This window comes from Dendrobates tinctorius, unplaced genomic scaffold (genome assembly GCF_039654945.1).
Source record: "Dendrobates tinctorius isolate UK_male_01 unplaced genomic scaffold, ASM3965494v1 ptg000138l, whole genome shotgun sequence".
NCBI classification, from domain to species: Eukaryota; Metazoa; Chordata; class Amphibia; order Anura; family Dendrobatidae; genus Dendrobates; species Dendrobates tinctorius.
This window is the reverse complement of record NW_027361806.1, coordinates 15,889,797-15,914,373: the sequence shown is the minus strand read 5'-3', so window position 1 is coordinate 15,914,373 and position 24,577 is coordinate 15,889,797. Positions and strand designations below refer to the sequence as shown.

At 41.0% G+C, this 24,577-nt stretch overlaps 1 protein-coding gene and 1 long non-coding RNA gene across 3 annotated transcripts in view; one reads left to right on the top strand and one right to left on the bottom strand.

The window, feature by feature from the left end:
• The window catches only part of LOC141048750 (uncharacterized), a 190,857-nt gene that overhangs the window by 27,749 nt on the left and 138,531 nt on the right, over window positions 1-24,577 (top strand). The gene's annotated exons all lie outside the window — the stretch shown is intronic.
• The window catches only part of LEPR (leptin receptor), an 84,392-nt gene continuing 69,420 nt past the window's right edge, over window positions 9,606-24,577 (bottom strand). The window contains exons 14-19 of one of the 2 annotated variants that reach the window (XM_073544703.1): window positions 24,240-24,453; window positions 17,150-17,329; window positions 16,354-16,449; window positions 12,748-12,844; window positions 12,309-12,384; window positions 9,606-12,074 (exon numbers count right to left, since the gene is read on the bottom strand). In XM_073544703.1, the coding sequence (XP_073400804.1) occupies window positions 11,280-12,074; window positions 12,309-12,384; window positions 12,748-12,844; window positions 16,354-16,449; window positions 17,150-17,329; window positions 24,240-24,453 (1,458 nt within the window). In that variant the 3' untranslated portion in view covers window positions 9,606-11,279. The remainder of the gene's footprint in view (window positions 12,075-12,308; window positions 12,385-12,747; window positions 12,845-16,353; window positions 16,450-17,149; window positions 17,330-24,239; window positions 24,454-24,577) is intronic. The other variant, XM_073544704.1, reaches the window with a different exon arrangement.

Below are 24,577 nucleotides of genomic sequence, written 5' to 3'. Positions count from 1 at the left end.
CACGAGAATCTCATTAACTGAAAACTACAAATACAGATTAAACAACAACCACAAGATGGATGTCATCAACCAAGGTATCATTTTAATCAGTATAACAGCGCCAACCTGACCCTGTCTGTAGGTTACTCAGCACTATCCTGCTGACAGGTTCCCTTTAATGGGGGAAACTGAAAAAACAAAACTATGGTGGTTGAAGATGGAATTGGACATCTCAGGTCTTATACAAATTAAATTTAATGGACTGAACTGAGATTTTGGCTATTTTAGCTATTTTAGCTGTTTTACTGTTTTAGCTGTTTTAGCTGTTTTAAGTATTGCAATTAAGAACTTCAGATAATAAAAGATAATCATTTGTGCTGTCAGTTTCAATGCTGGTAAAAAGTTTATTTAGTTGGATATTGAGAGACGTTGGTGGACTCATAAAAATCCTAAAGCTTTGTGAAGGTTGCTTATGTGTGTTTATCTAGTAAACCATATCTCTGCTGCAATATCTGATTGCATATACCTCTCTGCTATTAACTATATTCCTGCTTCAAGTATTTGATTGCAAATACTGTATGTCTCTGCTATTAATCACATTCCTGCTGCAAGTAACTGATTTCATATTTAACTCTAAAATGTAAATTGCTGCGGAATATGTTGGCACTATAGAAATAAAATTATTAAGTCTATACTATTAATCATATTCCTGCTGCAAGTATCTGATTGCAAATACACATCTGATAATAACTATTTTAACCGCTTACTTCTCTGCTGTTTCTGTATATGACTGCTCTCAAGTAACAATTGGTGCGAGTGAGGTTGAAAACACTATCTGTTGTCCTGTATTCCAACCTGTCTTGGTCCTCGTAGATCCACGTTTTATTCTTTTCCCCTACATCATTGCCTCCTGTAAATGGTGTTCACCCTGATTTATGACTAAGTGAATCTTCGTCACCACATGACCAAATAATAGAGATTGACAACACTTGGACTCATAGGTTTTCTCCACCCATCTAGCCTGATACAGTTGTAGCTTTTACTGACCAGCAGGAAGGAGGGACACTAATGATCTGCTAATCTGGATAGGTATATATTGAGTTTAAACTTTGAAAAAGAAATATATAGCTATTCCAACACTGTTTAAAGTAAGTACAGCCGTCTCATCAAGTCTAAACCTTCTTCTTTATGTATGCAGTTTGTATTGTGAAATCTGATGCTTTCATAAATGCTTGCAGGTTGTGTATACCTTATAATGGCTTCTGCTTGCAAAAAATGTGAGCAAATGGCACTGAGAGCGACAAGAAACTTACCAAAAGTAGTGAATTGGTTGTATTTGTATTGTTCTGGGTTTGACTAGACAGAAGAAATCTCCATTAGCAATGACTGATGATGAGACGACATATGACACCTCTTTACAGTACAAAGAATGGGTGGTGATTGCGATTTAGCAAGGAGAAGTTCAGGGCTGGCAGTGTTCTTGCAAAATGGCAAACAGACAGAAAGTGGCAGACAAGGAATAGTAGTCAGGAAATAGCTGAGTTGGAAACAATATAACCAAATCAGGACATTTATCTGTACCATCATTCTAAAGGCAGAGCTGGGCAATGTATGGCCCATGGGCCACATCCAGTTCTCTGGTGCTCCAGTCTGGTCCACAGACCAAGACAGCTAAAGAGCGGAAAACAGTAGCCCACGAGCTGCCCCATGCCCTCACCCACCACCTGCACAGTTATTTTAAGGCTAATGTAAACAGCATTTTCATTAGTCATCAGGATTAAATGCAAATCAATTATCACCAATGCCCGTCATTTCCCAGAACCACAATTCATGAAAAGTGGCGTCACTAATTTTCATAGACTTGGTGCGGGCTCGTTTTCTGTTTTAAGCCACCAGGGCACTTTATAGAGTTTCTAAAGAGCACAATTACGAGCGGTTGACAGTCTGTACTTTTTATAGTCATTGTTCTGTCACTCCCAAGATCTGTGAAAACATCCATGCAATTAATATGACTGTTCTGTAAATTCTCGGAGGACGGCGCTCGCTATAATTATGCATCTTCTCTTCAAAGTTTTACCGGCTGCTGAGAAAGTGTTAAGAGCAATTAACTTGTCAGCTGTAGGGATCTTCTCGGAGGAAGCGGGGAGTCATTTCCCGCGTGCATTTTTGCACGCTGATCAAGGTGAATTACATATTCTGGTCTGACACAGTAAATCACAGGCTGTGCTTATATCATAAATGGGAGCTTTCCCACTTAAAGGAGTTTTCTATGATTTTATGAAATTTAACAGCAGGCAATCAAATTACACAATGACATAACCATAGTGTCAGGGCTAAGGCTCCAGTGGTCCTTGTCAGTCTTTCAGCCGGTCCAGTGGCTTTAACTTTCACATGATGGCTGAATCAATCACTAGCCTTAATGTATGGTATGTGAGCAGTGAGGATAGTGATTGGCTGCAGTGGGTTATATGATTGATATATAACACCTGAACTACTGCAGGACTGGTGAGGACCACCATAAAATCAGTCATTTTTATTTGCTCGGGATAGGATCTTAGGCATGAGGCATATTAGCACTTCAATTATTTTCACAGTTTTTAGTGATTTGTTTGGTGGAATAATTAAGGAGCCCCTAAAATCATTGCTTTTATAATTTTTAATTTTTGTAATTTGAAAGTATGTTTGAGCTTCTGGAGTCCCCAGAGATCAGCTATAATCTGCCAGCAAGTGTTTACCATATTTTTCGCTTTATAAGACGCTCTGGATTATAAGACGCACCTCAAATTTTGAGAAAAATAAGAAAATATTTTTTAATAAAATGGTCGTGCTTCTTATCCTTGCATCTTATTGCTTACTGGGTGTGGTGGCTGCGGTGAAGCGGGATCCCAGGGTTGCTGCTGGAGGAGGCAGGAGTGAGGTGATGCTGCCGGCAGAGATGAGGGGGCTCCGGTGTCCGGCGAGCTGCTGCAGGGGTCTTGTGCTGCTATGGGGGTCTTGTGCTGCTGCCGGGTGTCTCCGGGTGCCCGGCGGTTGCTGGCTGATGCTGCGGGTGTCTCCAGTGCCCAGCGTTGCTGTGTGGGTGTCATCCCAGCCTGCAGCCTACAACCACGGTATCGGTAAGACATGTACACTTTCTAAGACGCACCCCCATTTTCCCCCCAAATGTGGGGGGGGGGGAAAGTGCGTCTTACAAAGCGAAAAATACGGTACTTTCCCTGTGCCAACACAGGGGAAATTTTGGTAAGTATTAAACAGTTAGGGCTGGCTTACAAGAACATATAGCTCGGACGAGTGCTACGTGATGTTTTATCGGATTGCACTTGGCCCAATGTTATACTATGAGGCAGTGCAGATCTGTTTTTTTTTTTTTTTTTTTTTTATTATGCTGATTCGGCATGTGAAAAAAATTGCAGCACGCTGAGAGTGGCTCCGCAAATCGGACCATGCGCACACATTAAAGTCTATGGGTGCACATTAAAACATCGGACTGCGTTCCCATCAAAATCCTATTTCAAAGGAGTGACATGCACTTTCTTTTTTTAACCCACCAGGCATTTTTCCAAACCTGAAGTAGGAAAAAAAAACACTCAAAAAGCCGGATTACTTACCGGTAATGCTCTTTTAATGAGTCCACGACAGCACCCACTGGAGGTATCGGATCCGCCCCATTTGGAACAGGAAACCCTACAGGAAAGATAAAAGGGGGCGGTCCGCCTCTCCTCCTCAGTTTTGCATTTCAGAGTACCAGGAGGACCGCCAAGGATTAGGCAATGTCTTGTACTTATAACTTTACTTATCCAACTTTAGCAGATATACTTTTAATATTGATATTTCTAGCAGGGAGGGAAGTGAGCGGGTGCTGTCGTGGACTCATTAAAAGAGCATTACCGGTAAGTAATCCGGCTTTTTACCCTTCGCCACGACAGCACCCACTGGAGAGATTCCAGAGACCATCACCTGGGTGGGACCACCGTGCCAAGGACAGTCGTGCCAAAGCTTAGGTCAGAAGTAGACGAAAGGTCAAGTCTATAGTGTCTATAGAAGGTAGAAGGGGATGACCAAATTGCCGCCTTACATATGGTTTCAATTGGAACGTCTCCCCTCTCCGCCCAGGAAGCCGCCATTGCTCTGGTGGAATTTGCTCTGATGTTTCCCGGAGGTTCTTCATTTTTTGCCGAGTAGGCTAAACGAATGGCATCCCTGATCCATCGGGAAATGGTGCTCTTTGTGACTCCATACCCTTTTTTATGGCCCTGAAAAGAAATGAAGAGAGCCCTACGCTGCCTCCAGCTCTCGGACCTTTCAATATACTTTAGGACAGTTCTTCTGACGTCCAAAGTGTGGAATTTCTGCTCTTCCGGAGTGGAGGGATCTTCAAAGAAGGTTGGGAGGAGTATCTCCTGAGACCTATGGTACTTTGTTGATACCTTAGGCAGGTATGAGGGGTCTGGCTTTAATATTAATCTATCCCGATATACCTGCAAAAAGGGTGGATCTATGGACAGGGCCTGGATATCACCCACTCTCCTAGCGGATGTCAGTGCTACCAAGAGGGCCATCTTAAATGATAAATATTTAAGGGATATCGTATCTATCGGTTCAAAAGGTTCTTCTGTCAGGGCGTCTAACACCAAGATTAAGTCCCATGTAGGGATTGTGGGTATGTGAACCGGAGTTATTCTTTCACATGCCATAATGAATCGTGATATCCACTTATTCCCTGCTATATTATGGCCATACAGAGCCCCCAACGCAGACACCTGCACTTTCAGTGTGTTTACTGACAAGCCCAATTCCTTCCCTTTTTGTAGGAACTCTAAGATAGGAACTATCGGGACTTCTGCTGTATGAGATGCTGTATGAAACTGTAGGAATTTCTTCCATATTCTTTTATAAATTTGGGTTGTGGACTGCTTCCTGCTCTGCAGGAGGGTAGTAATTAATGATTGCGAAAACCCTCTTGATCTTAATAGGTGCCTTTCAAGTTCCACGCCGTCAAGTGTAAGCTGTTCACTTGAGGGTGGAAGAAAGGGCCTTGGGAGAGTAGGTTGGGGTTTGAGGGGAGAACCCAAGGATCTGTCACTGACATAATTCGTAGCCACGAGAACCACGGTCTCTTGGGCCAGAAAGGTGCTATCAGGATTACTCTCGCCTTTTCCTCTCTGATTTTCCGAATCACTTGTGGCAGGAGAATCAATGGAGGGAAGGCGTATGCCAGCTTGAATTTCCATGAGGCCTGGAGGGCATCCAGTATGTCTGGGTGATCTGCTGGAGACAGGGAAGCAAAGGTCTTTGTTTGTCTGTTTTCCCTTGTGGCGAAGAGGTCCACTTGAGGATGCCCCCATAGAGCTACTATGTCCTGGAAGATTTGGTGATTGAGGCACCACTCCCCTTGCCGAAGTGTGTGTCGGCTTAAGAAATCTGCTTCTTGGTTGTCCTCTCCTCTGATATGAAGAGCTGAGAGGGACAACAAATTGCTTTCGGCTAAGTCTAAGATTCTTGCCGCAGAAGACATCAGAGTCTCTGATCGAGTACCTCCTTGTCTGTTTATGTAGGCCACTGTGGTGGTGTTGTCCGACAGGATCCTGACATGTTTCTGTTGGAGCTGTGGAAGGAAATGATGTAGAGCATAGTATACTGCTGTCAGTTCTTTTAAATTAGACGAGTATTCTCTTTCCTCTCTATTCCATCTTCCTTGACAAAAGTTATTCCCCATATGGGCTCCCCAGCCTTGGGGGCTAGCGTCGGTGGTTAGGATACCAGATGGTACTATGACCCATGGGACTCCTGAGGATAGATGGTCATCATCTAACCACCATTCCAGAGAAGTCAAGACCTCCTGCGTTAGAGTTATCTTGCTCTCGAGGTGACCACCATGTCGCCTCTCCTCCTGGAGGATCTGATGCTGAAGTGTGTGGACATGATAATGGGCCCACCGGACTGCAGGGGCACAGGAATCTAGCGACCCCAATAGCGACATAGACCACGCATGTCTCTGAGAGGGGCAATCTATGGCTGCCTCTACTTTCTCTTTTGTTAGTGCAATCTTTACCTGAGGAAGTAGACATTTCTGGGTTATGGAGTTCAATTGGAACCCCAAAAACATCTGGAGGGGTTGCGGAACAAGCCTGGACTTCTGTATATTGATGATCCAGCCTAGGTCCTGCAAAGATGAGATTGCATCAGCCACTCTTTCGGTACATTGGGAATCTGAGTTCACGATTATTAGGAAGTCGTCTAAGTAAGGTACGATTAAAGTATCTTTTTGACGAACATAGGCCATCACCTCTGCCATCACCTTGGTGAAGATTCTTGGCGCTGTTGAGAGGCCGAAAGGCATGGCTGTGTATTGAAAATGACGGACCTTGCCATCGAACACCACTGCGACCCTTAGATATTTTTGGTATCTATTATGGATAGGAAGATGATAGTAAGCATCTTTTAAGTCAATTCCCGCCATCACACAATTTGGGAAGAGAAGCTTTATGGTGGATCTGATTGATTCCATCTTAAACTTATAATTTTTTATAAACGTATTAAGCTTCCTTAAATTAATAATTGTTCTAAACGTACCATCTGGTTTGGAAATTAAAAATAAGGGAGAGTAGAAGCCTCTACCTTCCTGTCCCTCTGGGACCTCTACTAAAACCCCCTTGCATAGTAGGCTCCGAATTTCTTCTTCGAGGGCCTTTTGTTGGGCCATACAGTTAAGGCCGGATAGGATAAAGAAATCATAAGGGTTTTGAAGGAATTCTATTTTCATTCCTTCTTTAATAATACTCAAAATCCATGGGTTTGAGGATATTTGTTCCCATTTTGGATAAAAGAACCGTAATCTACCCCCTACAGGTGGGTCTGATTTTTTAATTTCTATTTTCCCTTCGGCCCCTGAACATGGTACCCTTTTGTTTCTCTTCTTTTGCGGCCCATCTATTTGGTCTTTCCGTTTGCCTCCTTCTTCCAAACGGTCGCCTCTTAAAGGTTCTCCTATAGAAAGGGATAGAAGAGTCAGGGAACGCCTTCTTCCTCTCCTTTGCTTTGGCGAGTATCTCGTCTAGGGATTTCCCGAAGAGAAACTCACCCTCACACGGGGTTGCACAAATCTTAGCCTTTGATTGCGCGTCCCCCTTCCAGCTCTTCATCCACAACGCCCTTCTGGCGTTGTTCACCAGAGCTGCTGATCTTGCTGCCAGCCGTAGAGTGTCCGCCGACGCATCAGCCATAAAGGCAGCTGCCCCTCTAATTAATGGGATAGCGGCCCGTAATTTTTCTCTGGACACCTTTTGCTCGATTTGTTGATCCAGCTGATCCAACCACACGAGCATAGATCTAGTGGTACATGTGCTGGCTACCGCTGGCTTAAAAATACCCGTGGTAGATTCCCAAGATCTCTTCAACAATGATTCTGCCTTGCGGTCTAACGGGTCTGCCAACAAGCCTGCGTCCTCTACTGGAATAGCCGATTGTCTCGAGGTAGAGGATATAACGGCATCCACTTTTGGCACTTTGGTCCATTTTAATAGCTCCTCATCGCTAAATGGATACTTTCTTTTTGAGGCTGATGGGAGAAAACTTCTTAGGTCATGTTTTTCCCATTCCCTTTTTATTAGGGCCTTAATTGCCGGTATAACCGGGAACGCTCTCCTTTTTCTTTTCCGCCAATCCCGCAAACATTATGTCTTGTGCGGTTTGGGCACCCCTTGGTTCCTCACACCCCATAGTGCTTCTCACCGATTTGACTAGGTTGTCCACACTATCTAGGGGGAAACATGACCGTCCCTCCATGTCTGATGAGGATGTGAGTGAGGAGTCAGAGATTAACCCCCCTTCTTCCTCTGACTCTGAGCTGAGGGTTAACTGCTTTTTGCTGCCAGTCTCTGAGGGAGTTTTGGCGCGGTTAATAGCCTGCATCTCCTTCCTGATTATAGCTCTAATGTCCTTTGTCGACAATGCGGCCCCCTGCTTTGTCTCCCTGGTGCATTGCTTACAGAGCTTCTTAGGGTAGGAGTCAGGGAGAGGTTCAGAGCATAATGCACATTCTTTATGCTTGGATTTATCCTTTTTCTTGGTCTAGAAGGGGACACCAAGGCGGGGGGGGGAGGAGAGGTCAGCTTAGTAGGCAGAGTATATACTTGCACACTCACCCAGTGAAGCCTTATATTACCGGATCAGATGGCTGAGATCCCGTCCTAGGCCTTGATTCTCCTGCTTCATTCCTGCGGCCGGTGTTGCGGTCCCTGGTGGAGCTACCTCCTGCAGAATCCCCCGCTGGAGCGTGTGCTTCCGTTGGGGACGACATTGCTGCATCGCCGCTCAGCTGCGCCGCTGTTTAAATAATCTGCCCTTTTTTTTTTTTTTTCCTTCCTATCGTCCCCCCGGAAGTTGCTCCTCCTCCCTGGGATCACCGCGCGCATGCCCCGACGCGCTCTCAGCCATCCCGCCCCGGAAGTTCAACCATTACTTCCGGGGGGTCAGGAGACTGTGCGCCGGCCGGCTACCGCGCCGCTTTGATGTGCGGCCCCTGCTCTCCATGCGGTCCCCCTCTTTATGCACCGCCACCGTTACTGGCGCTTTCATTTAAAAAAGATTTCCTCTTCTTTTTTTTTTTTTTTTTTTTCTTCTGCGCCACTGGCGCTCTTACCGCTCCTAGTAGCGGTGCGTCCCGGTGCCTACCGGCGCTCTCCTGGGTGAGACGGGGCGGCCCTCCCCGGACCCCGTCATCACCCTTCGTTCACCAGACGAGGGGGGAGCCGTCTAGCGGAATCTCCCCCGACGCTGCCTCTGGACCGCAGCCCCTGCCGTTCCCATGGAGACTGCACAGGCGGCATGCCTGGCCCAGGTAATCCTTCCTGAAGGATATCGTGGCTCCGTTTGGAACAGGAAACCAAAACTGAGGAGGAGAGGCGGACCGCCCCCTTTTATCTTTCCTGTAGGGTTTCCTGTTCCAAATGGGGCGGATCCGATACCTCCAGTGGGTGCTGTCGTGGCGAAGGGTAAAATACTGAATTTATTAAGGGCAACGTGATTTTACAATCAAAATGAATTGGGAGAGTCTATCAAATGGTTTTTGAGAGATGTTTAAGGCGTTTCTTAGGAGAGGACCTGCTCTAAAAAACCTGTGTGCACATAGCCTTACAATTAAAATCGATACCTTGTCCAGTGCATTGACTTGTCATGTCCTCCACAGTAAGTGCTCCACATTAATCCTGGAAACGGGAATACCTTACTTCCATGATAATTTAAAATTTCCCAAAACAGTATTTAAATTCTCGTTTTCTAACCCAGAATGTCCCTTTAAAGAGAGGGGTAATGGGAAGGAGTGATTGGTAGCTGCATAATATTGACAAGGTTTGTGTAGTGTTGTTGGAGGCGATGACGTGCTCAGTCAGTTTTCTTATGCTTTTGATTAAAGCCATTTTTTGGTTGGATGAACCTCAAGTGTTGCTTCACTTCAAACTGTTGCATCACTTCATGCTGGGACTTCTTGCTGTGATAGATGCATAGTAGAGAAAAAACTTTGCAAGTGGCAACAGCAGATCCTAAAATGTACACACATGATTTACTGATTACAAAACTCGATTGGGATCAAAGTTTGAAGTTCTACTCCCATTCATCAATGAAGATCATTGTAAGGACGAACCTAAATAATTTCTGTTTATTTTTTTTATAACTCTTAGATTGTTGAGACACAAAAATATAACATTTATCTGAACATCTTCATGTAGGGTACATATACAAAAATAGTCTTACAATTTATACATCTTTAAGTTTAGGGTAAAATATATCACACGATTCAAAAATAGCTTTATATCGATAGGGTAAAAACCACATTACTGGTAGAATACAGTAAAATGGTTGTTAAGAACATCGTAGAATATTTGTAATTGGCCAAACCTGTACAGTGGAAATACCATGAGGGTCATCCCTGTCCGTATAGCCTATAAGATGGCTATGGATATCATACAACGAAGGCTCCTGTCTGGAACACACTCTCCCCACTCTCTAAAAGCTACAGCAATGAACAACTACAACAAGGGGCTTCTGCTCTGGAAAGCGGGACAATGTAAGAAATGTTATGCCTGTTCCTTTAAATGCATGTCATATAAAACTACTTTTCACCTGCAGCATCTGCCTTCAGGTTCTTCTGGAAATTTCAGGCCCAGGCAATTTCCTACTTGAGGTTTCCTCATGGGTCAGAAATGTAAAGGATCTGCAATGATTTACAGTACAATAAATTTTTGCACTTTTCTATCTTGTATTGCTAGTTTTCCTCCTGTAGCCACAATCTCTTCATGCTTTCTGATTGAATGGGATCTAAAACAAGTCTGTATAACATGGAGAGCCAGTATGTTGTACAGCAGAAAGAATGTCATGTGTCCTGTTCAGTACAATGAACTATTTGCACTGAAATGGTGGTCACCTGGGCAGCAATTTCTATGCAGAAAAGAGTGACAATGAGAAATTATGGAAGTGTACAGTATGTGATATAATAACACTGTGCGTCCATTGCTACAGCGCAGATGCACTTATGTTCCTCTCCATCCTGTAATTGCTGTGGCATCATTCTGTACTTATACCAAACTACGGTAAGTTATCTGTATGGACAGTTTATAACTTGACTTCTGCTCTAATTTAAAGGAAGAGAACACCTTTAAAATCTGGCCAAATGTTAACAGTGGAGTTGTCTTGTAATGTATTTCAATCCCTGTACATAGAGTGTAGGTAATCTATGTTTTTTCTGGTACTAACCATTTCAGGCCTCTAAAGGGACCAAAAAATGCCTACACCACGGTCACTGTATTACTATGTATATGCGTCTGAATAACATCAACCAATCCTCTTTAATACCAAGACTGCATTTATCTAAGTTGCCAAATTGTAATTTGTCCTGTCCTAGTGGATCATTTTAGGGTATATTTTTACCCCAGGTTACAGAGAGCATGCAATTAATTTGCTCCATGTAGAGAATGTGCTTTTTATAAAATTACTCTGAATCCAACAAATGCAACACATATCCTATACTGACTGCAGCTGGCCCTCCAGACGGGGGTTAGTGATGCCACAAGGCAGATGCAGTGACATCACATTAAGCCGATTGTCCAACTAAAGATCAAATGCTGTGAGTGGAGCACGGATGGTTTCTGGAGGCATTCACATCAAGGATCCACCACCAAAGTGGAAAGCAACAGAGCCAATCGGTCTCTAGCCCTCGGAAACCCAAATGCTCAATCCACCCTTTGTGAAATGATTATCTTTGTTCATTCTTGTATTAATGTGAGTAATGCATTATACACTATGTATCACGTACACATATCAAACACCTCTGTGTCATCCGGAGACTGGCTCTGAAACTGTGGCACATACGGACGCAACGTCCTCTTCAGAAAACCAGGTTGCCCATAATCATTTTCTATTATCTTGGAAGACTTTTCTCTCCGAAAGTTCAGCTCCTGATATGATATATTTTCTTGGATGTGGTAGGTAACTAAGGGATTGTTTGAGAAATAATTGCCTCGTTCATTATTTTCGTTGGGATCCAGACCCAAGTAGTACATATTTCTCTCTGGGCTGTCTCCTTCAAAACTTTCCTCCTGATCAGTAGGCTCAGAAAACCCTTCAGAGGATACAGTAGAATTTGAAGACATCATCTTTGGTTCCTTTGTATGTAATCCAGCCATGAAGAGAAATGCCTGTGTCTTTTCTTCTAGATTCCCGATAACGATAGGATTATTTGTCAAAAAACATCCATCTCCGGAGCTGACGCTAATTTTTCTCTCGTTGATGCTTGGCTTGCCTTGATGAGGGTTGCCGATTATGGTGGCATATTTTACACTGGATTGGCAAGAGATATCTCTATATATGGAAGTCTCGGCTTCATCTTCGTACGTGCAGCTGCTGCTAAAATGGCTTGTGGCACATGCAGAATCCTGATCATCTGTCAACCGGTCAACTATCGAGACATTGTCTATGTCTTCTCTGTTCCATCCTTTATCAATATTCAGGTTTTCAAAAATAGATTCAGGTTCTAAAATAAATGGAAAATTGTGCGCCAGGTGTTGACGATGCTTCATGAAAAGGTTTTCTAATGTATCTGGCTGGACAAAAATGCAATTATTTATTCTTAGTTATGCTTGTTCATGCCGAGAAACACAGTAGTTAGATTAGAGGAAAGCTCACGAATCACAATAATGGATGAGTTAGGTTTAGATTTAATAACTTATAATATGAAATTATAATAACGTAATATGATTTTTCAGGAACTCTTTCTACTGAACACACTCTTGTAAATGCTCAGACCAAAATAGCTCAACTAATGTGGACGAACTAACCTTTTGAAAATTGACTCCTTGAGCCCAGGAGCAGTATTTGGGGTTGGGCACTTCCTTCCAGAATAATCGCTTCATTCTGAAATACAATAGATGACAGATATTGCTGAAAAAAATACCGTACATAAGACATCTATAATTATATATAAGAAGAAGACAAATTATTTTTTACGATTTTCTCATGAAGGCAATACCCTCCTTTAACATCTGGTCAGTGATCAGCTGGTCATCTCATATCCAGTTAATGGAACCATCAGAAAACAAGTACAGCAGAACTTTTGCAGCATCGCTATTTGAGAAGTGGTCTCTTTTTTTATATTGGATGCTTTACAATAAAGAGTAGTTGCAAATATACAGTATATGTTCTAAATGTACTGACATAGTAAACAAATTATATATAGAATTTGAGCAAAATATGAAGTACAGAAAATATTTGCATTACCTTTGATGTGATATTGCAAGAGTTATCACTATCAGAAAAGACGTTGCGGTAATCACAGGTAAAATAATGTACAAGCCTGTGTTATTCTGCATTTCATCTGTGTCCACCGAATGGATAAAAAAAATCCGTAAAATCAGCTATAATTAACACAATCATCACAGAACAGTGCAATGTATCAAAATTGTTTACTAAATCGTCAAAACAAATTGGGAGCAATATTATACAAAAGATGGAGCTAAGAATACATCAGCTGAGCCATTGTGACAGATTTATATTACTGCCTTCCACCCTAAATTATATAGGAGCAGTATTGTAGTAGTTATATTCTTATACATAAGAGCAGTATTATAGTAGTTATATTCTTGTACATAGGGGCAGTATTATAGTAGTTATATTCTTGTACATAGGGGCAGTATTATAGTAGTTATATTCTTGTACATAGGGGCAGTATTACAGTAGTTATATTCTTGTACATAGGGAGCAGTATTATAGTAGTTATATTCTTGTACATAGGGGCAGTATTATAGTAGTTATATTCTTGTACATAGGGGCAGTATTATAGTAGTTATATTCTTGTACATAGGAGCAGTATTATAGTAGTTATATTGTACACAGGGGCAGTATTATAGTAGTTATATTCTTGTACATAGGGGGCAGTATTATAGTAGTTATATTCTTGTACATAGGGGCAGTATTATAGTAGTTATATCCTTGTACATAGGGGCAATATTATAGTAGTTATATTCTTGTACATAGGGAGCAGTATTATAGTAGTTATATTCTTGTACATAGGGGGCAGTATTATAGTAGCTATATTCTTGTACATAGGGGCAGTATTATAGTAGTTATATTCTTGTACATAGGGGCAGTATTATAGTAGTTATATTCTTATAGATAAGAGCAGTATTATAGTAGTTATATTCTTGTACATAGGGGCAGTATTATAGTAGTTATATCCTTGTACATAGGGGCAATATTATAGTAGTTATATTCTTGTACATAGGGGGCAGTATTATAGTAGTTATATTCTTGTACATAGGGGCAGTATTATAGTAGTTATATTCTTGTACATAGGGGCAGTATTATAGTAGTTATATTCTTGTACATAGGGGCAGTATTATAGTAGTTATATTCTTATAGATAAGAGCAGTATTATAGTAGTTATATTCTTGTACATAGGGGCAGTATTATAGTAGTTATATTCTTGTGCATAGGGGCAGTATTATAGTAGTTATATTCTTGTACATAGGGGCAGTATTATAGTAGTTATATTCTTATACATAAGAGCAGTATTATAGTAGTTATATTCTTGTACATAGGGGGCAGTATTATAGTAGTTATATTCCTGTACATAGGGTCAGTATTATAGTAGTTATATTCTTGTACATAGGAGCAGTATTATAGTAGTTATATTCTTGTACATAGAGGCAGTATTATAGTAGTTATATTATTGTACATAGGAGCAGTATTATAGTAGTTATTCTTGTACAAAGAGGCAGTATTATTGTAGTTATATTCTTGTACATAGGAGCAGTATTACAGTAGTTATATTCTTGTATATGGGGCAGTATTATAGTAGTTATATTCTTGTACATAGGGGGCAGTATTAATAGTAGTTATATTCTTGTACATAGAGGCAGTATTATAATAGTTATATTCTTGTACATAGGGGGCAGTATTAATAGTAGTTATATTCTTGTACATAGGGGCAGTATTATAATAGTTATATTCTTGTACATAGGGGCAGTATTATAGTAGTTATATTCTTGTACATAGGGGCAGTATTATAGTAGCTATATTCTTGTACATAGGGGCAGTATTATAGTAGTTACAGTGGGGGAAATAAGGATTTGATCCTTTGCTGATTTTGTAAGTTTGCCCACTGACAAAGACATGAACAGTCTATTATTTTAAGGGTAGGTTAATTTTAACATTGAGAGATAGAATATCAAAAATTAAATCCAGGCAATCACATTTAATAAATTATATAAATGTATTTGCATTTTACAGTGAGAAATAAGTATTTGATCCCTCTGGCAAACAAGACTTAATACTTGGTGGCAAAATCCTTGTTGGCAAGCACAGCATCACTTTTTCTTGTAGTTGATGATGAGGTTTGCTCACATGTCAGGAGGAATTTTGGTCCACTCCTATTTGCAGATTATCTCTAAATCATTAAGATTTTGAGGCTGTCGCATGGCAACTTGGAGCTTCAACTCCCTCCATAAGTTTTCTATGGGATTAAGGTCTGGAGACTGGCTAGGCCACTCCATGACCTTAATGTGCATCTTTTTGAGCCACTCCTTTCTTGCCTTGGCTGTATGTTTTGGGTCATTGTCTTACTGGAAGACCGAGCCACGGCCCATTTTTAATGTCCTGGCGGAAGGAAGGAGGTTGTCACTCAGGATTTTACGGTACATGGCTCCATCCATTCTTCCACTGATGCTGTGAAGTAGTCCAGTGCCCTTAGCAGAGAAACATATCCCACAACATAATGTTTCCACCTCCATGCTCGACAGTGGGGACGGTGTTATTTGGGTCATAGGCAGCATTTCTCTTCCTCCAAACACGGCGAGCTAATGACAAAGACCTCTATTTTTGTCTCATCTGACCACAGCACCTTCTCCCAATCACTCACAGAATCATCCAGGTGTCCATTGGCAAACTTCAGATGGGTCTGCACATGTGCCTTCTTGAGCAGGGGGACCTTGCGGGCACAGCAGGATTGTAAACCTTTACGGCATAATGTGTTTCCAATGGTTTTCTTGGTGACTGTGGTCCCAGCTGCCTGGAGATCATTAACAAGTTCCTCCTGTGTAGTTTTAGGCTGATTTTTCACCTTCCTCATGAGCAAGGATACCCCATGAAGTGAGATTTTGCATGGTGCCCCAGATCAATATCGATTGACCGTCATTTTGTATTTCTTCCATTTTCTTACTATTGCACCAGCAGTTGTCTCCTTCTCACCCAGCGTCTTACTTATGGTTTTGTAGCCCATTCCAGCTTTGTGCAGGTCTATTATCTTGTCCTTGATTTCCTTATAAAGCTCTTTGGTCTTGCCCATGTTATAGAGGTTAACGTCTGACTAACTGAGCCTGTAGACAGGAGTCTTTTATAAAGGCGACTATGTGAGACAGCTGTCTTTAATGCAGGTAACGAGTTGATTAGGAGCGTTTAACTGATCTGTAGGAGCCAGAACTTTTAATGGTTGGTAGGGGATCAAATACATATTTCTCACTGCAAAATGCAAATAAATTTATATATTTTATACAATATGATCTTCTGGATTTTATTTTTGAGATTCTATCTCTTAATGTAAAAATTTAATAAAATTAACCTACCCTTAAAATTATAGGCTGTGCATACTTATTTCTCCCACTGTATATTGTTGTACATACGAGCAGTGTTATAGTAGTTATTTTCTTGCACATATGGTCACACTATGCCATCAAGATTTCTAAATTGGAAGCAGGAAAGATATATATCTTTGTACCGTGTTAGCCAGTTCTAAATATTTTTCTAAATTGGAAGCTGAATTGAAACCATGTTGTTACAGTACTTTGTGGTTAAGGTGAGAACATGCATTAGTTTATATAAGATTCTTACCTTTAGAGATTTCATATGTACTGTGAGGGCTGCCAACACCTTCCAAAAACACAGGCGTCAGGCTAAACTGGTATTTCTCAATGGCAAAGAATTTGTCTGTAAATGACAGATAAAGAAGAGCATGAAAGGATTTTACTAGATTCTACTTAACTAACAAACATTTCAATTTATCATTAGCGTTGGCTATGACACTATTGTCTGGCTGTCCTTTTCCTGGTTAATCAGATGGTTGGTTTACTATGACATATCAGTCTAGGAAATCACCTGTAACTATACTGGACTCCAGAATGAAATACACAGATACATTGTAACAAACTTTCAAACACCATAACATAGTGAGTCAGTAAATGAGCCAAGGTGACTTTCATGACATAGATATCTGGAAAATGGTGAGAAATTGAAACCTAATTTTTATTGAAAAGAAGCTACTAATGTATGGCCTTACAAGGGCTGTAGAATGGATCTACGGCGCAGATGTACAGCATGGCGCCTCCGTGAGCCATGAGAACGTTGCTCTGTGTGCCACTGGGTAAAATTAGGAGGCACATTGCGGGCTAGTTATGTGTCTGAGACTATAGCTGCTCATTTTGCACATGCCCAGTTAATGCCTATGATATGATATATGCCTAAGCTAGGAGGCCTGTTTCATCTCCATATTATGTTCTACCATGTATATTGATATAAATAGGTTTTATGTTTTTCTCCCACAGCAATTAATTCCCATGGTGATAACAGCTGATCGCAGGCTATTATTCATATAACCTGGGGTTATTCAAACCTTTATGATTGCACAAACCTTCAATGTAATATCTGCAGGTATTGGGCGGAATATACGTCCAGCGGAATCGGGACCTTACTCTAAGGTTTTTCCATTCCAACACAAACCCCATAAGATCGTATGGGACTGGAGACATTTTCCACACTGCAAGTACCGTGCTATTTTTGGAGTAGATGTTCAACGATTGCACTGCCTTCACTGAAAGGGTTAAAACATGTCTGATGACAAGCTGGATATATACAAAATAATTACATTAATTTTTGTCACAATCGGCGATGATCTGTACCTAGTTCAATGTGTGTCACAAATAAATGTGAAAACATGAATAAGGAAGAACTACTTCTTTTGTCTCTTAACCTTTTCTTCTGTATGTGTGTGTGTGTGTATATATATATATATATATATATATATATAATGAACATGGTGGACCATTCATATGGATACACCTAAATAAAATGTTATTATCAATCTAACACACAGATATGTCCTTCCTTAAAGGGGTTGTCTAGATAAAACTATTTCTCGCTTATCTACAGAAATTATAATAAATCATTGATTGGTGGGGGTGTGACTGCAAGGACCCTTACCTATCGGGAGACTGGGGCATATATTTATCCCCATTATAGAATGGAGGGTCATTGCACATGCTCGACCGCTGCTCTATTCAGTCCCTATGTAGCTGCTGGGCGCTGCCCTCCACTTTTTCTGGCAGCCCCATAGAGAATGAATGGAGAGGTAGTTGGGCATCTGACTTGTCTCTCCATTTATCAATGGTGTAACGTGTCCCATTAGGGGTGGGGGGAAATAAAAAGTATCCTGGTATATGATGAATCTGTTATTATTTGGATGTTATCAGTCTGTTAATTTTTGCCCATCAGTATTTTATGTGTATTATCAATCTATATGTATTATTAGACTCTTATTGTAATGTATTATGTTATTTCATATGTATTATTAGTTTACTACATTTATATGGATACACCTAAATAAAATGGGAATGGTTGGTGATATCAACCATTGATTGGCACATTAGTATATAAGAGGGGGGAAACTTTTCAAGATGGGTGGTGACCATGGTGGCCATTTTGAAGTCAGAAATTTTGGATCCAACTTTATTTTTTCCAATGGGAAGAGGGTCATGTGACACATCAAACTTATTGAGAATTTCACACAATGGTGTGCTTGGTTTTAACGTAACTTTATTCTTTCATGAGTTATTTACAAGTTTATGACAACTTATAAAATGTGTTCAAAGTGCTGCCTATTGTGTTGGATTGTCAATGCAACCCTCTTCTCCCACTCTTGACACACTGATGGCAACACCGCAGAAGAAATGCTAGCACAGGCTTCCAGTATCCGTTGTTTCAGATGCTGCACATCTCGTATCTTCACAGCATAGACCATTGCCTTCAGATGAACCTAAAGATAAAAGTCTAAGGGGGTCAGATCAGGAGACCTTGGTGGCCATTCAACTGGCCCACGACGACCAATCCACTTTCCAGGAAACTGTTCATGTAGGAATGCTCGGACCTGACACCCATAATTGATGGTATGGTGTGGTATATGGGGTACAACGATAGTGGGGCCATTCTTCATCAATGGAAACCTCAATGCCACTGGATATCTGAAATTGCTACATGATGTGCTGCCCTCTTTATGCACTGAAGATGGCACGTTTTTCCAGCAAGATGTTGCACCACCACATTATGTCTGACCCCCTTAGACTAGCATTTCTTCTGCGGTGTTGCTATCAGTTGGATCCAAAATGGCCGACTTCAAAGTGGCCGCCACGGTCACCACCCATCTTGAAAAGTTTCCCCCCTCTCATATACTAATGTGCCACAAACAGGAAGTTGATATCACCAACCATTCCCATTTTATTTAGGTGTATCCATAGAAATATAGTAAACTAATAATATATATAAAATAACAGATAATATAGATTGATAATACACATATAAAATACTGATGGGCAAAAATTAACAGACTGATAACATCCAAATAATGACAGATTCATCATATAAATATGATAATAATGCACATATACCTGAATATTTTTTTTTTTTTCTTTTCCCCCAATGGGTCACGTTACACCATTGATAAATGGAGAGACAGGTCAGATGCCCAACTACCTCCCCATTCATTCTCTATGGGGCTGCCAGAAAAAGCTGAGGGCAGCACTCAGCAGCCACATTGGGAATGAATAGAGCAGCGGTCGAGTATGTGCAATGTCCCTCCATTCTATAATGGGGATAAATATGCCCCAGTCTCCCGATAGGTAAGGGTCCTTGCAGTCAAACCCCCACCAATCAATGATCTACTATATAATCGTCTAATTCTGTCTGTCTTTCTGTTTGTAACAGAAATCCCGCGTCGCTGATTGGTCGCGGCCGGCCGCGACCAATCAGCGACAGGCGCAGTCCGGCCTCGAATTGGTGCAGAATTCGATTGACGCACGCCACCGCTACCGTCGTGAGATCTGGGGTGCTAGCCGCTGATCTCCAGACAGTTGCCGCGGGTCATCTCCTGCCGCACGGATTTGCCGCAATCAGTGATATTGGCGCGGAAACTTCATAAATAAACTACATACATATTCTACAAAACCCGATGTGTTAGAATCGGGCCACCATCTAGTTTATTATAATTTCTGTAGATAAGCGAGAAATAGTTTTATCTAACCAACCCCTTTAAGGAAGGACATATCTGTGTGTTAGATTGATAATAACTATATAATAACAGACTAAAAATATACCTACAATGAAGTGATAATATACTAATTTACTAATAACAGATGGATACAACGCTTACAGTAAACTAGTGATATAAGTAAATCAGACTCATAATTAGAGTTGAGCGATACCGTCCGATACTTCAAAGTATCGTATCGGATGGTATCGGCCGATCTTTAAAAAAAGTATCGGTATCGCCGATTCCGATACCGGAAGTCCCATTCAAGTCTATGGGACTTCCGGTATCGGAATAAGAAAAACCCTTTCCTGCCCTTGTACAGCCTCTCTGGGGTCTGTACGGGCCTTTCGGGGGGCTGTGCCGGCCTGCCAGGGGGTCTGTGCAGGCTCCGGTGGTCTGTGCCGGCCTGCCGGTGGTCTGTGCCGGCCTGCCGGGGGGCTGTGCCGGCCTGCCGGGGGGCTGTGCAGGCATCGTCCGATGGGACTACAAGTCCCATCGGGCGATGCCTGCTACCATGACAGTGATTGACACATTAGCCAATGATGGGACAGTAGTAGTCCCATCATCCGGCTAATGTGTTAAATGTAAAAAAAAAAAAAAAAAACCAAAAAAAAATTACATACAACATGCATACTACATACATGCTACATTCATACTACATACTACATACATGCTACATTCATACTACATAAATACTACATGCAACATACATACTACATGCATGCTACATACATACTGCATGCTACATACATACCACATATATACTACATACATACTACATGCATGCTACATGCTACATACATAACACATATATACTACATGCATGCTACATACATACTACATGCTACATACTACATATATACTACATGCATGCTACATACTACATGCTACATACATACTACATATATACTACATGCATGCTACATACATACTGCATGCTACATGCATGCTACATACATACTACATACATACTACATGCTACATACATACTACATACATACTACATGCATGCTACATGCATGCTACATACATACCACATACATAACACATATATACTACATGCATGCTACATACATACTACATGCTACATACATACCATATACATACTACATGCATGCTACATACATACTACATGCATGCTACATACATACTACATGCTACATACATACTACATACATACTACATGCTACATACATACTACATATATGCTACATGCATGCTACATACTACATGCTACATACATACTACATATATACTACATGCATACTACATGCTACATACATACCACATACATACTACATATATACTACATGCATGCTACATACATACTGCATGCTACATGCATGCTACATACATACTACATACATACTACATGCTACATGCATACCACATATATACTACATACATACAATACATTCATACAATACATACATAGACATACAGTACATATAACATAGAGTAACATACTTACCAATACTTGTCACATTGTTCCCCGAAGCCATTGTCTTTTCCGGAATAAATATTAACATAACAAACCACAAAAATACTCACCCACGATCCGAAGCAGTCCACGAGTGTGTCCCACGACGATCTTGGGTAGAGAACTGCAGCATCAGCGGTTGCTGCCGTTCTCTACGGGCTGCAGGAATCCAATGACGGAAGGTAGGTATCCTTCCGCACTGTATTCCTCCGCCACTTAAAAAAAAAAAAAAGTCCCTAGTCTCACTTTATGCCATTGCTGTGTGGGAAATTCCCACACAGCAATGGCATAAAGTGAGACTAGGGACTTTTTTTTTTTTAAGTGGCGGAGGAATACAGTGCGGAAGGATACCTACCTTCCGTCATTGGATTCCTGCAGCCCATAGAGAACGGCAGCATCATCTGATGCTGCAGTTCTCTACCCAAGATCGTCGTGGGACACACTCGTGGACTGCTTCGGATCGTGGGTGAGTATTTTTGTGGTTTGTTATGTTAATATTTATTCCGGAAAAGACAATGGCTTCGGGGAACAATGTGACAAGTATTGGTAAGTATGTTACTCTATGTTATATGTACTGTATGTCTATGTATGTATTGTATGAATGTATTGTATGTATGTAGTATATATGTGGTATGTATGTAGCATGTAGTATGTATGTAGTATGTATGTAGCATGCATGTAGCATGTAGTATGTATGTAGCATGCATGTAGTATATATGTAGTATGTATGTAGCATGCATGTAGTATATATGTAGCATGTATGTAGTATGTATGTGGTATGTATGTAGCATGTAGTATGTATGTGGTATGTATGTAGCATGTAGTATGTATGTAGCATGCATGTAGTATATATGTAGTATGTATGTAGCATGTAGTATGTATGTGGTATGTAGTATGTATGTAGCATGTAGTATGTATGTGGTATGTAGTATGTATGTAGTATGTATGTAGTATGTATGTGGTATGTATGTAGCATGTAGTATGTATGTAGCATGCATGTAGTATATATGTAGTATGTAGTATGTATGTAGTATGTATGTGGTATGTATGTAGCATGTAGTATGTATGTAGCATGCATGTAGCATGCATGTAGCATGCATGTAGTATGTATGTAGCATGCATGTAGCATGCATGTAGTATGTATGTAGCATGCATGTAGTATGTATGTAGCATGCATGTAGTATGTATGTAGCATGCATGTAGTATGTATGTAGCATGCATGTAGTATGTATGTAGCATGCATGTAGTATGTATGTAGCATGCATGTAGTATGTATGTAGCATGCATGTAGTATGTATGTAGCATGCATGTAGTATGTATGTAGCATGCATGTAGTATGTATGTAGCATGCATGTAGTATGTATGTAGCATGCATGTAGTATGTATGTAGCATGCATGTAGTATGTATGTAGCATGCATGTAGTATGTATGTAGCATGCATGTAGTATGTATGTAGCATGCATGTAGTATGTAGCATGTAGCATGCATGTAGCATGCATGTAGCATGTAGCTAGCATGCATGTAGCATGTAGCATGCATGTAGCTAGCATGCATGTAGCATGTAGCATGCATGTAGTATGTATGTAGCATGCATGTAGTATGTATGTAGTATGTATGTAGTATGTATGTAGCATGTATGTGGTATGTATGTAGCATGCATGTAGCATGTATGTAGCATGTATGTAGCATGTAGTATGTATGTAGCATGCATGTAGTATATATGTAGTATGTATGTAGCATGTAGTATGTATGTGGTATGTAGTATGTATGTAGCATGTAGTATGTATGTAGCATGCAGTATGTATGTAGCATGTAGTATGTATGTAGCATGTATGTAGCATGTATGTAGCATGTATGTAGTATGTATGTAGCATGTAGTATGTATGTAGCATGCATGTAGTATGTATGTAGTATTTTTTTTTTTTTTTTTTAACATTTAACACATTAGCCGGATGATGGGACTACTACTGTCCCATCATTGGCTAATGTGTCAATCACTGTCATGGTAGCAGGCATCGCCCGATGGGACTTGTAGTCCCATCGGACGATGCTTGCACAGACCCCCGGACATCAGCACAGCCCCCCGGCAGGCCGGCACAGCCCCCCGGCAGGCCGGTACAGACCCCCACAGGGTGCACAGACCACCGGCAGGCCGGCACAGCCCCCCGGCAGGCCGGTACAGACCCCGGGCAGTCCACACAGCCCCCCGGCAGGCCGGCACAGCCCCCCGGCAGGCCGGCAGAGACCCCCGGAAGGCCCGAAATGACGGCGCATCATGATGCGCACACACCGCGCATCATGATGACGTCAGGCCGTCAATCAACTGAACTTCCGATTCCGATGCCGAATTCCGATATTGAAAAAATATCGGAAGTCGGTATCGGAATTCCGATACAGCAAGTATCGGCCGATACCCGATACTTGCGGTATCGGAATGCTCAACACTACTCATAATGCATCTGTAATAACTGAAAAAATATACCTACAAAAGACTGATAATACATATAGAGTAACAGCTAATATAGCAGAGTAATGTATACATTTACAGTATTAATAATATAATAGACTGGAAATACACATAAAATAATATACATAAAATATCCTGATAAATGTATAGTAACAGAATAATTATTTTATAATATCCTGATAGATGTGAAATAACCGTCTAATATACATATTGTACAATAATAATATGCTGATAATAAGCTAATAATGTTCATATTATGTACTGATAATATGTATAGAATAGCAAACTAATAAAACACATTCCAAACACAAACTCATAGGACGTTTAGATTGTGAGTCCCAATGGGGACAGTGTTAATGATGCCTGTAAAGCGCTGTGGAATTAATGGCAACCTACAAGCTAAATAAATAATATCGTAATAAGACATTTCACAAATTTATTATATGAGTGCAAGTTTCCTTACGATTTGTTACCTTTGCTCACTTCTTCTGACAGCGTTAAATTGTGGTTCATCTTTGAATGCCCCAGAGAGTTGACGGCTCGCACCGTCAGTGTGACGGCACTGTGCTGCAGGGTCAGGGTATAGTTGGTGACATTGCCCACATACGTGGACCAGCTGATGATATTGGACACTTGTACAAGTTCATAGCCGTGAATGCTACACAGCAACTGCGCCTTCTGTAATGGCTGCAAATAAAGCAAAAAAAAAACAAAACAGTTACCTGTTATGTATGAAGCGGAACAGATCTGACTCTCTACATCCATGATTCCCCTCATTAAAGGAGGTATCCGGGACTTTACAAAATATATA